Raw genomic sequence first — 15,839 nt, 5'->3', positions numbered from 1 at the left:
GGAAAGGAGAAGCCGAGGCACCTCCGAAGGCGTGCGCTCTTTGAGGGGGACGTCGGCGTCAAAGCAGATTTCCAGCAACGTGGTGCCAAAGCTCCACTTGTCGGCCGCCGTGCTGAGGTTTCCCACATCCCTCACGCATTCCGGGGCGATCCAGGGGATCCTGTCCACGCGCTCTGTGGGAGAGGGAAGGGAAAGTGAGGACACAGCCGGAAAAACCCCCTGAACACTGCGAGGGGAAAAGCTCCCCGCAGAATCCCAGCCAGCGCGGCGCTGCTCAGGCAGCAGCTCTGAGGCCGAAACCAGCCGCTGGCACGGAATTTGCGTGTCCGCACGTTCAAAACGCCGTGTATCCCAAAAATTAAGCTCTGAAAGGCAGGCAAGACCTTGCTAAAACAGCTCAGGCACAGCCCCACGCTCTTTATTAGCGACCTGGGCCGCAGGAGAGGAAAAAAAAACCAAAAAGCACCTGGATTTCCAGCTCAGAACGAGCCCAGGCCCAGGGTGAGCGCGCGACAAGTGAGTACCTTCTCGAGAGAGCACCGTGAAGCTGACCCCGGGGTCGCTGAGCTTCACGAAAGGCATGGATCCGTCTTCCAGCCCCTTCCTGGCCAGCAGGATGTTCTTCGCGCACACGTTGCCGTGCACCAGGTTCTTGTCCTCCTATGAAAATGGGAGGATAGGGAAAAAAAAAATCTTGTCTGTTTGCGCGGAGGGCGGAGGAAAAGGCGGCAGATCCTTCCCGCCACGCTGCCGGGAAACGCGGGGGCGCAGCTGGAGCAAACGGCGCTCGGAGGCGATCTCCGGCACGGCTCCCCGACAGGAAAACCCCCGGCTCCCGGCCCCGTTACCAGGTAGCTCAAGGCACTGGCCAGCTGCTTGGCCACGGTGATTTTCCAGGCCACAGTGACCCGGCCCTTCTCCTTGCGCAGCAGCACGTCCAGGGGCCCATGCTCCACAAACTCCTCCACCATGATATCTGCGGAAGACAGAGGCATCGTCCTCGGCGCGGCGCGGGAGCCGACGGCGGCGGCCGAGGGAAAGGCACTGGCACGGGGCCACGGTGGGGGGGGGTGTGGAGAGCCCCGTACTCACTCTCGGAGCCCCGCACGCAGACCCCATGCACGAAAGCCAAGTGGACGTGCGACACTTGGCTCATCAGGCTGGCCGTCTCGAAAAAGGCCTGCGGGGAGAGGGCGTCATGCAGGAGAGCGGCTGGGGCCCGTTACCGCCCCGCCTCCCCTTCCCCAGCCTGCAGTGGGCTCACCAGGGCGATGTCTCTGTGGCTGGGGTCCAGCACTTTGAGCACCACGTGCATCTCCCGGCTGTTGTTGTTCTGCTCGGTGGAGAAATACTCGGCCTCATCCTCGGCCCCGGCAGTCCCGCAGACGTTCAGCACGCCGTCGTAGATGTTCGTGCGGGTGCCCTGCCCCAGGTGGGCTCGCTGTGGGCCGAGGCAGAAGGCGGGTGGGTGTCAGACCCCCAGGCAGTGCGCGTGGGGCAGGGGGAGGGATTTTTCAGCCTCGCACGCGCCAGCCAGCTTTCCCCGCTTCCCTCTGCACGCCACTGTGGATGGCAGGGAAGAAACCGCCTCCCCGCTGCCCGGACCCCGCTGCCCGGCTCTCTTCTCCTCTCTCCTCGAAGAGGGAAGGACTAAATTGCCAAACCAAACCCCAAAGCGGCTCAGCGTCTCTCCTCTCTGCGCCAGAGGCGTCGGGGTGCAGCAGTACCCCCTCCGTCAGAAGAGCGGCCCGCAGCCAGCGTGTTTAACCCGCAGCCCCCGCTTTCGGGGCGCAGCACGCACCTGAGTGATCTCGTTCTTGCGGATCTGGTGGAAGCTGAGCTGGGTGAGGTTGAGGATCTGCTTGGCGCTATCCTTCACCTTCCGCGTGATTAGCAGGTCCGAGATCTCTGCCGGAGGAGGAAGAGGCGTGCGCTAAGCCCAGGAAACTACCGGACGCTGTGTCCCTCGCAGGGAAGATCACCCGTCCCCGCACCTCCGGGTTTGGGTGGACAGCATCTCTTCACCGTGAAGCTGTCGTCGCCGGATTTGAGCGTGCAGCCCTTGAGCACATCCAAGAGCTCCCGCAAGGTGGAGAACTCCCGGTCCCAGCCTTCCAGCACAAAGGAGTTGCCTTTTTTCTGGATGCGGAACTGCCTGTACTTGAGGGCTCCCTGCACCCCAGGAGCCTGGGAACGACAGCGGCAGGACTGGGATGGCAGCTCCACATCACACGGCTGAGGCCACACAAAGCTCAGCTCGTTCCTCGTGAGACGAGCACCTCCCGGAGCTCGCCGTTCCCGGGAACGCCGCCTTGGGAATCGCGTCTTACCTGCTGGTGGGCCCTCTTCACCACGGAGAGAATCATCCTATCGAAGTCGAGGACGCTCCAGCGGATGACGTAGAGCCCTTCCTCCTGCTCCTCCCGTCGCAGCTTGGCGAAAACAAACTCCTCCCTGGCAGTGGGAGAAAGGGGAACGGCTTCGGATAAAACCTCGGGGGACACGGCACAGCCCTCCCCACGCCCCCAGGCCCCCCGTCGGGAAGAAGCCACTCACTGCATGGGCCCGTGGATGCCGTTCAGGATGCTCATCACGAGCCGCGGCGGCGCTACCTCGTGACACAGGTAGTGGCTGGAGTCGGCCGTGAGCCGGAAATAGCCGTCCACCAGCGAGACCAGGGAGAGCGCGGCCTCGGGAGATGGGAGAACCACCTCCTGCGAACAGGGAGGGGAACCCAGTGAGAAGCCACCGAGCCAGAGGGAGAGCAGCCCCCCAAAAATCCACCTATCCCTCTGCCAGCCTGAGGAGGAGACCATCAAAGTCTCGCTTGTCGGCATTATCCCCGGAAAAGATCCTCGTTCCTCCCAGCGCTGCCTCCTCCCGGGCTGGGAAGCGCAGCGAGGCACTCCCAGGAGCGTCGAGACGCGGCAGCTGGAGAGGACGATCCCGCTCACCAGGCACTTGTTGTCCTGCCGGTTGACGCTGACCCTGCAGTCCTTGACCACGACGTGCGTGATCTCCCGGAAGTCGCAGAAATGGGCCCATTTCAGCTCGCTCAGCTCCGCGGGCTGCGTCGGCCCCTTGGGCTCCGGCTCTTTGTTTCTGCTCTTTCTCCCAAAATATCCACGGTGGGAGATGTTCTCCGTGCTCTGCAGAGGCGGAGATGCAAAGCTATCGCTTCCAGCCCTGCCTACCGCTGGGAAAAGGCACCGCTAGGTTGCGGTGGCTACTGGCCAAACTGGGACGAGCTGGAAAGGACCTTTAGGTGCCTGGAGAGCTCAAGGAAAAGCCCTGGAGCACGAGCTAAGGGAAAGGTGCCGGCGCGGGATGAGATTTTGGCGGGGAACGGCTCCTCCCGCCCGGCAGTGGGGAGCGCAAGCACCGACTCACCTCTACAGGCACGGGCCGCCACTGGATCCCGCTCGTGCCGGTGACGAGGACTTCGTGGGTGACGGGCAGGTCCCTGGGGAGCGGCGCGTGGCCGCGTTCCAGCTGCGAATGTCCCCCGTTGACGTACAGCTGCACCCTCTCGCCCTCGGAGGAGGTCTCCAAGGAGAGCACGGGGAAGAGCTCGCTGCCAAAGCGAGGCGCGAGGTGCTCCAGGGTCACCAGGTACTTGTACATGATGTCCTGCGCCGTTAGCTTGCCAGCGCTGACTGTGTGCCGCTGGAAACGCTGCACGAACTTCTTGAAGACGTTCTTCATGCGGAATTTGGTCAGGTAGTTGTTCTGCTGGATCTGGCGGTAGAAGGAACGCGGGATGCACTCCTTGAAGCTGCGGGAGGGAAGGAAGAACCAGTCAGCGAGGCCTCACGGGTGCCTACAGCAAAGCGCGCAGCCAGAGGAGCCGCAGCCGACCCCTCCGCCACCTAAACCAGCCCCAGACCCGCGAGGAGGGCGGGGAGGAAAGACCGTGAGAAACCAGACAGAACCCCTCAGACAACTGCCGAGCAGGAGAAACCCTTCAGACAACCGCAAAGCAGGAAGTCCCCGACCGCGCGGCCGCGAAGCCGGGCAGTCACCTGTATTTCCTGGCCACTTCCTCGAGGGAGACGCCTTTTCTGATGGCGATGTGAGAGAGATGGAGCACAGCCATGCCCAGGCTTTCGTTCTTGAACCTCTGGATCTCCTGCTCGGTCTGCAGGTCTTTCAGAGACACAACGTCGTTGATGAATTCGGATTTCCCCTGTTAAAGAGAACGAGGTAAAGAAACAGGGGGAAAAAAATCGCCCACACTGACTTCTGGAGTGCTTTTTCTTTTTTTTTTTATTTTAAAGGTGCACGGGATCTCCCTCAGCTCGGCCCCAGCCTCTCAGGGAGGCTTCAAGCAGGACAAAAAGCTTTCCAACAGCAAAACTCCTGTTGTGTTTGTCCTTTAAACAAAGAGCCCTCACAGAAAAACAGATCCTGGCAACAGGACTGAGCCGAACCCGGCTGGACTGAGAAAATCCCCTGGGTTTCCGCAGCCCCCGGTGCGGCCGAGCCCCCAGCCCGGCGCGTTACCTGCTCAAACAGGTACTCGAAGGAGGATTTGTCGAGCAAGGCTCCTCCCTGCAGCCTCTCGTCGGGGGAATCGCTCTGCCGGGGCACGTTGCGATAAACCGCCGGCTCCTTGTCATTCATCCCGTGCCAGTTCCGAAAGTAGTACCTGCAGGGGAGGGGGAGAGGAGAGCGGCGCTCGGCCATGGGGGCTGGGGGGCTGTTTGTCCCGGCTGAGAGCGGCCGAAAAGGTCGCCCTGGCGTTGGTCTAAAGCTAGACCCGGGTCCAGCGGCGTCCCTGGCGCCACTCGCGGTTCATTCCACCCGTGAATCTGCTCCCTGCACCCCGCGCGGCGGCCTGCCCCTTCCCAGGGGCTGCCGGGGGACCGCAGCCGGCTCCCAGAGAAGTTTTGTCACCGGTGTTGTCACCGGCTGCCTCAAGAGGACGAGGAAAGGGCCGGCAGGCGGGAGCAGAGAGGCGTGCCCCGTCCCAGCTCAGCCGAGGGTCACGCTCCGGGCTCAGAGTGCTGGGTTTTGGGGTTGTTTGGGTTTTTTTTTTTTAAGAGCCAGACTTCTTGAAACCCCGCTGCCGACATGCGATCGGCCACATCCTCAAAAAATGTGTCCTGAACACGAGGCACCGACTCCAACACCGGGAGGTGAAGGGGAAGCAACCTCTTCCTGCCACCGGAACGGGTTCCCTTCAGCTTTTCCCACCACGTTTGACAAGCGGCACAAAAAACACAGCCCCTTAGAGAGTTAATTAGAGAGCCTTCTAATTAACGCCCCTGGAAACAGGGGACTCAGAAGGCGGAAAGGCAAGCGGCGTTGTTTCTGGCGCAGCCCCGTTAAAGCCCGGAGCATCTCTGGGCCGCTCCGCGGGGCTCGGCTCCAGGAAAGGCGGCAGCAGGGTACGGAGCGCGGGGAAGCAGCCTCACCTCATGCGGAACAGCAGGTTGAGGTTGGTGTCCTTGCCAATTTCGAAGAGGTGGTTGGGCGGGAGCCAGACCCGGCTCTGGGTGTCGTAGAGGGCAAAGAGGTTGTAGCACAGCGGCGTGATGCCTGTGAAGAAAGCACGGCTCCCGTGAGGCGCTGCCGGCCCTCAGAAATTCCGTTGATTTAAAAACAAAACCACAAACTGAACCCCTTCTCCACTTCGTTTCTCCCAACCACTCGGCTTTATTGGCAGCACCAACCCCCCACCTCCAGGCGTCCCCGCGTCCTCCTCGTCCCCGCGCCCAAACGGCAGAGGCAGGACGCTCTCCGAAAACGCCGTTCAGAAGAGCGCCGCGCGTCTGCCATCCTGCTGGCGCGCGCTCGGGAAAAGCCAGCCGGCCCGGGGAGCCTGGGCAGGTTTTATCACAAACAAACCGCTGCGCAGAGCTGCCTGGAGCGCAGCAAGGGGAAGGGGAGGGAAGAAAACCCGCGGGAAATGCGAACTGGGAGCGATTTGCCGGTTTGGCGAGAGCCAAAAACCTTCTCTCAGCCCCTCGGCGCAGGAAGAGCCCCAGCGCAGGTGCCCGGCAGCGTTCCTGCCGGGAGAAATCCACGGCAGCAGCTCGGCAGCTCGTTAAACGGGGACGCTGATGAGTCAGAGGTGAAGTAATCGCTCGTCACGCTCCAGTAACCCACAGAGCCACCGGCTCGGGGTAGAGCCGTCCCACCCTGCTTCCCAGGAACCCCAGAGCGAGCGGGGACGCTCAAACTCCGACAGAAGGGTTTGCTAACAGCCAGCCACCGGGCCGCTGCTTCTTAAAAACAACAGGAGAGCCCGGATCTAGCGGATAAAGCAGCGCAGATGGCCCCGGAGATCGAGAAACCAGGAATTCCTCAGCCCCGGGACGCAACCTGACTGGGAACCGTGGTCTCAGGAGCGAGACAGAGCTCCCCGGCGCTCACCGATCCTGCGGGCGAGGTCGATGCAGATCTCCTCGGCGCTGAGCGTGCCCTGGGCGTAGGTCTGGCACCGCTCCCGCTCCTCCTCGCCGCTCCAGTGCAGGCAAACCTTCACGCCGCCGCTTGCCGAGAAGCAACAGCCTTCGGCGTCCGACTCGCTGTGCTTCACCGCGCACTGGCACAGAGACATGGCGACGGCCCCAGCTGGGAAAAAAAGAAACGAATGAGAAATAAATGATGAACAAGCGTCAGCACCAGTCTCTCCCAGTTGGGTCACTGGGCGCTCCCCACCCCGACGCACCTCGCCGTCACATGAAGCATAACTCGGTGCCGCTCTCCGAAGGCGGTGCGGGAAGGGGCTGCAATCACCTGGAGCGGGGGGAAAACGACCCTATCGGTGAGATCGGGAAACCCGGATGCGTCCGCATCTCCCCTCCTCACAGCGCCAGCATCGCTCCCATGCTCCCCCCTCCTGGCAAAATTTGGCGACTTTTTTTGCTGACGAAGGCCGGGACGATCTCACCACCGCCGCTCGAGCTCCTCCAGCAGCGACAAACACCGCAGCGAGCCCGGGCCCTCACGCCCTCGGTTCAGCGAGCGCTCCGCACGGCGCAGCACGGCAGGGCGCTTTGCCTCCGAAACAACCCCGGGGCTGCGGGGAAACCGCGCCGAAGCCGCGCCCCTTCCCAAAAAAACCAGCCTCGCCATACCGAGCGCGGCGCGGGGAGAACCCCGAGGCTTTATCTCCTGTCGGGGGACGGGACTGGCCCCGCGCTGCCACGCCGTGATACGGCGAAGGAAACCGCCCTGGGGGGTGTCAAAGGCATTTGGGGGGGGGGGGGGGGTCAAATGCTCCCCACGGTCCCGTCATGAGGGTTTCCTCCGCCCCGCGCGCAGGGGAGTGAGCGGAGAGGCGAAGCGAGAGGTCTCGCTCCAAAAGCTGCGGGTTTGCGGGTCCGAAAAAATGAGGAGGCACCAAAGGCAGCCCCATTTTTCCAGGAATTTTGCGCCGGGGTGGGGGGCTCCCCCTCCAGGAACGCGCCTCTCCAGATCCTCTCAAGGCGAGGCACGTGACGGCATTACTTCAGCTTCCGTCCGCCGGCGCGGAAAGATCCCGAAGCCAAATCTTGGCAGGTTTCCCCCGGCTCCCTCCTCGGGAGGGGAGCGGAATCCGAAAGAGGCGGCTGCTCCGGCTCCGCTTCCTCATTTCAGAAACCTCGGGGCAGGCGGCGGAACCGGTCGCAGCACGCTACAGCGGGCCAGCGGGAGCTCAGCACCCCCAAAAAGCCGTAAATAACTGTTAAATGGCGATTTTTTTTTTTTTTTTTTTTTTGTTTTTGACATCCGACCTCGCTGCTGACAGGGCTGAAGCTGGGCTTGGGACCAAGAAACGGGATCCAAACCGGTTTGGATTTCCCCAGGCGAGGGGCTGGCAAAGAAAACAACCCCCCACCAACCCCCCCGGCCTGGCCCGGCCTTGCTCGGAGAAGCCCGGAGCGGCAGGATCCAACCTTCCCCCTGCCGCCGTGGATAACGGTGGGGCGAACGCTGACGCCGCAGGGCACGAACCTCCCCGATTTCGCCTCCGCGGCCGCGGTTCCTTCCAGCCGGGCGCCCCCGGGTCGCAAGCACAGGCCTGGAAGGGGAGAAGGGAAGGGAGTTAGGAGTCTGGCGACCTCAGTGCCTGAAAAAGGCGGCGGGCGAGGATTTTGCCCATCGCTGCTCCAGACCCGCAGGTGCCCAGCTGCGCCGAGGACCCGGGTCGTCACCGGGGACGGACGCAGGCCTGTTTCAGGCTCTCAGAGGGATTTTTTTTTGTTCGTCCCCCGCGCTGGAGCCCCTCGAGCTCACGTCCCCGCGCTGCCAGCGGCACCCGCTAGCCTCGCGCTTGCCCCTCAGCCCGTGTTTCGGAACACGGAGCAACCCACGTGCGTGTTCGGGGGGCGGCAGGGCAGAGGAGGCACCGGCGCGGGAGGCTCGAGGAGCGCCGGGAGGCGAGGGTGGCGGCGGTTTTTGGCAGCAGGGCAGCGTAAACGACGCCGGGGGGGGGCAAAGTCCAGCACTGGCTGGGAAAGGGCGAAGGGAAAGGTGGAAGCGCGGGGACCACCCGCCCCACGGCGGGACAGGACCCCCCACATCCCCCAGCCCCCCGTATCCCGACCCCTGGCTCCCCACACCTCGCAACCCCATGTACGCCAGCACAGCCCCCCGCCCCACACATCCGGAGCCCACAGCTCTCACAGCCACGCGTGCCCTGACACCCCCCAGCCCCACATCCCGAGCCCCCGCACCCCCCGACATCCCTCCCAGGCTCGCAAGCACTGACCCCCCACCCCAGGGACTCCTAGCCCCACACATCCTGCCGCCCCCAGCCCCACACACGCCAACACTCCCACCCCAGAGCTTCCCAGCCCCACACACCCTGACACCCCCACCCCTGACTCCCCCAGCCCCACACACCCCGACCCCCACCCCTGACCCCCCCAGCCCCACACACTCCGAGGCCTGAGGCCCCACATACCCTGCCACCCCCACCCTAGAGCCTCCTAACCCCCCATATCCTGACCACCACCCCGAGCCCCCCAGCCCCACACATCCCGAGGCCCCACGCACACTGACACCCCCCCAGCCCCCACCCCTGACCCCCCCAGCCCCACACATCCCGACCCCCACCCCTGACTCCCCCAGCCCCGCACATTCCGAGGCCGGAGGCCCCACGCACCCTGACACCCCGCGCACCCCGACCCCCCCGCCTCCCCAGGCCCCGAGCCCCCGCAGTCTGGCCCCCCCAGCCCCATGCACGCCGACCGGCCACCCCCGCCCCGCTCGTACCGGGCCCCGCTCCCCGCCGGCCCGGCCGCCGATCCGCCTTCCTCCGCCCCGCAGCGCCGCCGCCTCCCATTGGGCCGGAGAGACGCGCGCTGCCATTGGTCGGCCCGCGCCACGCCGCCACGCCCACACGCCTTCTCCCCATGGGCGGGGCTATGAGCGTGGCACCGCCCACGGAACAGCCTGCGGCAGCGGCTATTGGCTGCGGATGGGGGGTGGGCGGGGCTTGAGAGCGGGCGGGGGACACAGCTGGATCCGAACCAGGGGGAACAGCTGGATCCAAACTGGGCGGGGCTGGGGGGCACGGCTGGCTCAAACCCGGGGGCACAGCTGGCTCCAAACTGGGGGTGCACAGCTGGATCCGAACTGGGGGGGCTGGGGCTGGGTGGGGCAGGGGCTGGGGGGGGCACAGCTGGATCCAAACCGGGGGGCCACAGCTGGATCCAAAGGGGGGGCACAGCTGGATCCAAACCGGGGGCCACAGCTGGATCCAAAGGGGGGGCACAGCTGGATCCAAACTGGGCGGGGCTTGGGGGCACAGCTGGATCCAAACTGGGGGGGCTGGGGGACACAACTGGATCCAAACTGGGGGCACAGCTGCATCCAAACTGGGGGGGCTGGGGGGCACAGCTGGATCCAACCCGGGGCACAGCTGGATGAGGCAGGGGCGCGTCTGGCAAGAGACGCGGCCACAGCTGGATCCAAACCAGCGGCACAGCTGGGCGCACAGCCAGACCCAAACTAGGGGGGGCGCACAGCTGGAGGGAGGGGTGCAGCCAGGGGGGGCAGAGCCAGCCGAGGGCAGGGGGGCCACATCTGGGCGCAGCATGTCCACCCCCTCCCCAAATCGCCCCCACACCTGGCTCCTTCCATCTCTTTATTCGCCGCCGCTGCCGCCGTTCCGCCGCGCCCCCGCCCCTCCCGCGACTCCCCCGGGCTGGAGCGGGGGGGGGGCAGGGGGGGCGCGAGCAGCTCGGGGACGCTCCCCAAAAGTCTCTACGGTGTGGAAAGCGCTGGGGGGGGGGTGGGGGGAGCGGGACGGGGGGGAGGAGGGAGGGAGAGACCCCTTGGCGCCTTTTTTATTGTTTTTTTTTTAGCGTTTACGCCCGGCTTTCACGCCCCGCGCGCTATTTTTCAGCCGTACGCCTTGCGCCCCGTTTTCGGCCTTTACGCATCATTTCGTGGCCCCCCCCCACCCCCCCGCCCCCCCGGCTCACGCGTTTCCCTTCTCCCCGCCGCCGTTTTCCTTCTTAACCTCTTCGTAAAGCCCCTCGCCGCCGCCGCCGCCCTTCTCGGCTCCCTCCCCCGCCTTGGCGTTGGGGACCCAGAGCCCTGAATCGATGCAGCGCTGCATGTGGTACTTGGCCTCCTGGGAGGGAGAGGAGCGGGGAGGAAGGCTCAGGGTGGTGGGGGGGGGCCCACCGCCTGCTCCCCCCCCCCGGAAGGGAAATACGCACGGTGGGATCCATCTTGCTGATGGCGTCCTGCAGCATCTGAACGTCCTTCACATCGAAGCATTTCTGCAGCTCCTGCGAGGAGGAGGGGGAGAGGGAGGGAGGGGTCAGGAAACGCCCCCAAATTTCGCCGGTTCGTCCCCAAAAAGGTGACACTCACGGGCGGGAGGGACTCGTAGACCTCCACGGGGTCAAGCCCGCCGGGGCCTAGCCGCTTCTGCCGCTCCTCCTCCTCGTACTCCCTCACGGCCTTCTCGACGCGCGCCTTGGCCCGCCCGCGCACCCGCTCCTTGAAGGCCTCCAGCTCCTCGTTGAACCCTTCCATGTACTGCTGGTCGGCCGTCTGCCGAAAATCGGGGCGGGCGGGGGGTCAGCCCGCGTTCCCCGAGCCCCCAGCTCTTCCCACGAGGCGGGCGCGGGTTTCCCCACCTTGATTTTGGTGAAGAACTGCCGGAAGCAGGCCCTGGGATCCACCTTGAGGCTCTTGGCCAGCTCTAGGATGAATTGCGTGACGATGGTCTGGTGGGCAACCTGCTCCATCAGGGCGTGCTTCTGCGGGGGGGGCACGGGGGGGGAACCACGTGAGGACCCCAAAAAATCTCACCCGGTCCCACGCTCCCCGAGTCCTCAGGGAGCGGGGGCACAAAAATGAGCTGAGGGCCACGGCGCCTGGGCAGGCTGAGCTGGGACAGCAGGGAAAATCCCTCCGCCCGGAGCGCCGGAGCCGGCCGCCCCGGGAAGCGGCGGAGTCGCGCGGGGGGCGCAGTTGGGGACGCGCAGGGGGCGCGGTTGGGTGCTGGGGCCGGGAGTTTGAGGCCGAGGGTTGGGTTTGGTGATCCTGAGGGTCTTTCCCGACCGCCACGATTCCCCGATCCCTGACTCCAGCGAAGCCGGCATGGAGCCGGCGGGAGGGGGGGGCTCGGCGCGGCGCCCTCACCTCTTCCACCTCCAGGTCGATGCACCAGATGACCAGGTAATTAGCCGTCTCCTCACAAACGAGGTGGGGGTTGTCGGAGAGATACTTCTGGCTGTCGTCCCAGCGCCGCAGCATCCCTTCAAAGCAGGGCAGCCCCAGTTAGCACAGGAAGGTTTTTCCGCTCGTTAGAAAAAGAACAGCCTCTAAATCTCGTCAGCACGAAAAGGGAGGCCCCCCCTCCCCCCCCCCCAAAACCCCGCCCGGCAGCTCACCGAAGTGTTTGATCTGCTTCTCGTATCGCTCCACGAAGGTTTTGTGTTTCTTCTCTTTCTGCTCCTCCGTCTCCTCCTTCTCCTCTGGTTTGACGTTGAAGACGCTCTGCGGAGCCGGGGGGGGGTGAGGCACCGGCCCGCGGCCCAACGGGGGGGCGGGGGGGCTCCCCCAAACCCACCTTGCTGAAGCCGTCTTTGCTGAGGGTGTCCACGTTCCAGGGCATGTTCTTCTCCTTCTTCTTCAGTTCCTCCAGTTTGTTCTCCCAGCTCCTCTCCTCGTTCTTCAGCTGCTGAGCTTCGGCCTGCAGCTTCTCCAGCTCCCCCTTCCCGCTCTCCGCATCCGTCACCTCCAGCTCCTTCATTTTCTTCTGGCACTCGGCGAGTTTCCGTTTGCACTCCCTGCACCCTTTATCCAGCTCCTCCTTCTCCTTCTGGAACTGCTCCATCCTCTCCACGCGAGCCTGGAGGCGACAGGACAGAAAGGACGTCGGGAGAGACGCCGGAAGCGCCGTTAAGTCTCTCCCCGGCCTCGTTAGCCACGCTCTGGGAATTTTCCGGGATCTGTTATCCCTGCTGAACAGGGCAAAGCGCAGGGAGCTGCTGCGAGGGGAGACCAGCGGCCCCAAAATGCCCCAGTTTAGAAGAAAAAAAAAAAAAAAAAAAATCGAGTCCTTCCGCGCAGCTCCCGTGGGAACCGGGAGGGAAGAGCTCGGGCAGCTTCACCCCTTCCCCCGGCCAAAGCAGGGCCGGACCAGGAACATCACGGCTTCCGAGGCTCCGCTCTGCTCCAGCTCCCGGAGAGGGGGGAACTGTGCAGCGCCCCCCACCCCCCAATTTACCCCCCCCCACCCTCTGCGCTGGGAGAAACCCCCTGCAAGAAGCTGGGGGAGGGGCTACCGGAGCCCCCAGGGTGACCAAACCTCCACAGTTGTCACCTCCTGGGCCCGGGGGGGACACGGGGAGGGATTGGGGGGGTGGGTGCCATCCCCTCGCCCCCCCCCAGCCCCCAAAAAGGCCCAGGAGCTCCCCCAGCACCCGACAGCAGCCCCCGAGGGGCTGTGCCCCACGGGGCGGCCCGCAGCCCCCTCCCCAGGGCAACGGGGAGCCCGCGGATGGGGCGGGGAGGGGTCACCGGGGGGGGCGGGGTGGTTGCCATGGAAACAGAGGGGGCCCACGGGCGTGACAAGGGTCGGGGAACCCCCCCACAGAGGGGGACCCGCGGCCGGTCGCCATGGGGACAGGGGAGCCCCCTTCCCTCCCCCCCACGGGGGTCCCGCGGCCGGTCGCCATGGGAACGGCCCTCCCGGGACAGCGGCGCCCGGCCGGGCCGCACCTGGTGCCGCCATCGGAAGAGGCTGGCGGTGTCGATGTTGGGGTGCGTCTCGTCCTCGTCGTCCGACACCTCGATGTGGTCCCAGACGCTGTAATCCACCATGGCGCGGCCTCCTCCGCCCCCCCCCCCCGCGTCCCGCCGCCGCCGCCGCAGCCGCTTCTCGAACCCTCCAGCGCCCGCCCCGCTCACTTCCGCCAGCGACGCGCGCACTTCCGGTTGCGCCGCTCGCTCACTTCCGGTTACGCACTGTTTCCCCCCCCCCCCTTTGCGCATGCGTACAGGCCGACAGAGGCGGCCTCCTCGCCCGGCACAAAGATGGCGGGGGTTTTAAAGAGACAGGCACACAGGAAAAGGGCGGGGTGGGGATGAGGGTAGGGCCCTCTCCCTCGACGCCCCGAGGCCTCGGGGACTCTCCCCCTCCACCCTCAGGCAGGGTCTGCTCGGCCCCTGTGTCCAGGGAGGGTGGGCAGGCGCTGTGCATCTGGGGACACTGGGACACGGGGACATGGGGACATGGGGACACCAGGACACAGAGGGACGGGGACACGGGGACATGGGGACATGGGACACAGGGACATGGGGACACAGGAACACAGGGACACCAGGACATGGAGGGACAGGGACACGGGGGGACACAGCGCCTTGGGGACACTGGGACACAGGGACAGAGGGACACAGGGACACAGGGACACGGCATCCTGGGGACACAGGGCCGTGGCGACACCGGGACGGGGGGACATCACGACATGGGGGTACAGGGACGTGGGGACAGAGGGACGGGGGGTGCTCAGGGGCGTGGCGCCTTGAGGGGACAGGGACACGGGGGGGCAGGGACACGGGGGGGCAGGGACACGGGACGCTCAGGGACACGGGGACACGGGGACACCGCGCCTCAGGGGGGCAGGGACACGGGGGGACACAGGGACACGGGTGGGATGCGTGGAGGTAGCGGGGTTCCCGGTGCCCTGGGGACATTGGGGACCCCCCATCGGTGCCGAGGGGACACGCGTGGGGCCGGGGGGGTGGCGGGAGCAGCCCCCGCCGGCGCTGCCGCTGTCACCGGGAGCTCCCGCGGCTCCGGTCCCGGTCCCGCAGCCGGTAACGAGAGCGGGCGGGTGCCGGCTGGGGGGAGCCGGCCAGGTGCGGGACCGGGACCGGGACCGGGACGGGGGGGCACCAGGGAGGCCCCTTCCCCCGGTTCCCACCGCTACCGCCCCCCCCCCCCGGGGCTCCCCCCCACACCCCGCGGCGGTTGCGGGGATGCCGGACCGGGAGCTGCGGGGGCCGGGTGGGGGGGGTCCCGGGCTGGGGGCTGTGGGGCCGTGGGGCCGGGGGGGTTCCCCTCCACGTGCCCCCCCGGGAAGCCCCCCGGCCCCCCCCCGCGTCCCGCCCCGTGGTGCCACCGCCCGCCCACCCCGAGCCCCCCCAGGTACGGACCGGGGCGGGGGACGCGGCGCGAGGGTGAGCCCATCGCCGTGGCGTCGGGGCTCCTGGTGCTCCGGGCGCTAAGCTGGGGGGGATGTGACACCGGGGACCCCCTGCCAGAGCCGGGACGTGTCACCGGGCAGGGGGTCCTGGTGGGGTGCCCGGGGTGGGGACAGGGACAGGGACAGCGTCCGGGATGGGGACTGTACTGGGATGGGGCAGTACTGGGATGGGGACAGTACTGGGATGGGGACATTCCCTGGGGTGGGGACAGTACTGGGATGGGGACAGTGCTCGGATGGGGACAGTACTGGGATGGGGATAGTACTGGGATGGGGACAGTGCTGGGATGGGGACATTCCCTGGGGTGGGGACAGTACTGGGATGGGGACAGTGCTGGGATGGGGACAGTACTGGGATGGGGATAGTGCTGGGATGGGGACATTCCCTGGGACCAGTACAATGTCCGGGATGGGGACGCTGCCAGCCATGGGGACATTGCCCGGGATGGTGCCCAGGACAGGGCCAGTTCCTGGGATGGGGACGGTGCCCGGGATGGGGACAGTACTGGGATGGGGACATTCCCTGGGACCAGGACAGTGTCGGGGAGCGGGACGGTGTCCGGGAGGGGGACATGGCCTGGGATTGGGATATGGCCTGGGATGGGGACGGTGTCCGGGAGCAGGACGGTGTCCGGGAGGGGGACATGGCCTGGGATTGGGATATGGCCTGGGATGGGGACGGTGTCCGGGAGCAGGACGGTGTCCGGGAGGGGGACATGGCCTGGGATTGGGATATGGCCTGGGATGGGGACGGTGTCCGGGAGCGGGACGGTGTCCGGGAGGGGGACATGGCCTGGGATTGGGATATGGCCTGGGATGGGGACGGTGTCCGGGAGTGGGACGGTGTCCGGGAGGGGGACGGTGTCCGGACAGGATGGTGCCAGCGTGGGGACGTGGCCGGGGCCAGGCGGTACCCACGCAGGTGACACCGGCGCTGGCCTGGTGGCCGGACCCTGCGTCCCCACCGCGGGGTCCCCCCAAAACCGCCACCTGCCCTCCCTTGCTGCCGCTGAATTTTCCAGGCCCTGTTCCCGCCTGGCTCCCCCATTTCCCAGCCTGCGTCCCCCCAAATTCCCAGCTCCCGGTGATTTTCCCGGAGCAGGGTGGGACATTGGGGTCCCCTGCGCCCCGGCTGCTCTCTGGGCGGGGGATGTGTGTGGGGGACACTTGTGT

At 66.1% G+C, this 15,839-nt stretch overlaps 2 protein-coding genes across 2 annotated transcripts; both read right to left on the bottom strand.

The window, feature by feature from the left end:
- Window positions 1–12: 12 nt before the first annotated feature.
- On the bottom strand, window positions 13–9,226 carry TYK2 (tyrosine kinase 2; the record flags this gene model as incomplete). The annotated part of the gene is made up of 17 exons (XM_086769015.1): window positions 9,208–9,226; window positions 7,945–8,011; window positions 6,379–6,579; window positions 5,418–5,541; window positions 4,504–4,648; window positions 4,023–4,186; window positions 3,391–3,775; window positions 2,955–3,149; window positions 2,557–2,714; window positions 2,331–2,454; window positions 1,995–2,187; window positions 1,802–1,908; window positions 1,265–1,441; window positions 1,093–1,180; window positions 849–976; window positions 525–660; window positions 13–173 (listed from the first exon to the last, which is right to left on the bottom strand). Coding segments are annotated over exons 3-17 (2,472 nt in total), but the record flags the coding sequence as incomplete, so codon positions are not given.
- A 1,024-nt stretch (window positions 9,227–10,250) lies between these two features.
- On the bottom strand, window positions 10,251–13,326 carry CDC37 (cell division cycle 37, HSP90 cochaperone). Its single transcript, XM_086769128.1, has 8 exons — window positions 13,180–13,326; window positions 12,026–12,307; window positions 11,847–11,952; window positions 11,596–11,711; window positions 11,088–11,210; window positions 10,819–11,001; window positions 10,662–10,733; window positions 10,251–10,573 (listed from the first exon to the last, which is right to left on the bottom strand). Exons 1-8 carry the CDS (start codon window positions 13,279–13,281, stop codon window positions 10,418–10,420), a joined length of 1,140 nt encoding a protein of 379 aa, XP_086625254.1. The 5' UTR covers window positions 13,282–13,326; the 3' UTR covers window positions 10,251–10,417.
- Window positions 13,327–15,839: the final 2,513 nt, after the last annotated feature.

The sequence above is a fragment of the Chlamydotis macqueenii genome, chromosome 30 (genome assembly GCF_036417535.1).
Source record: "Chlamydotis macqueenii isolate bChlMac1 chromosome 30, bChlMac1.mat, whole genome shotgun sequence".
Taxonomy (NCBI): Eukaryota; Metazoa; Chordata; class Aves; order Otidiformes; family Otididae; genus Chlamydotis; species Chlamydotis macqueenii.
The sequence above is the reverse complement of the archived record's forward strand: the minus strand, read 5'-3'. Positions and strand labels throughout refer to the sequence as shown.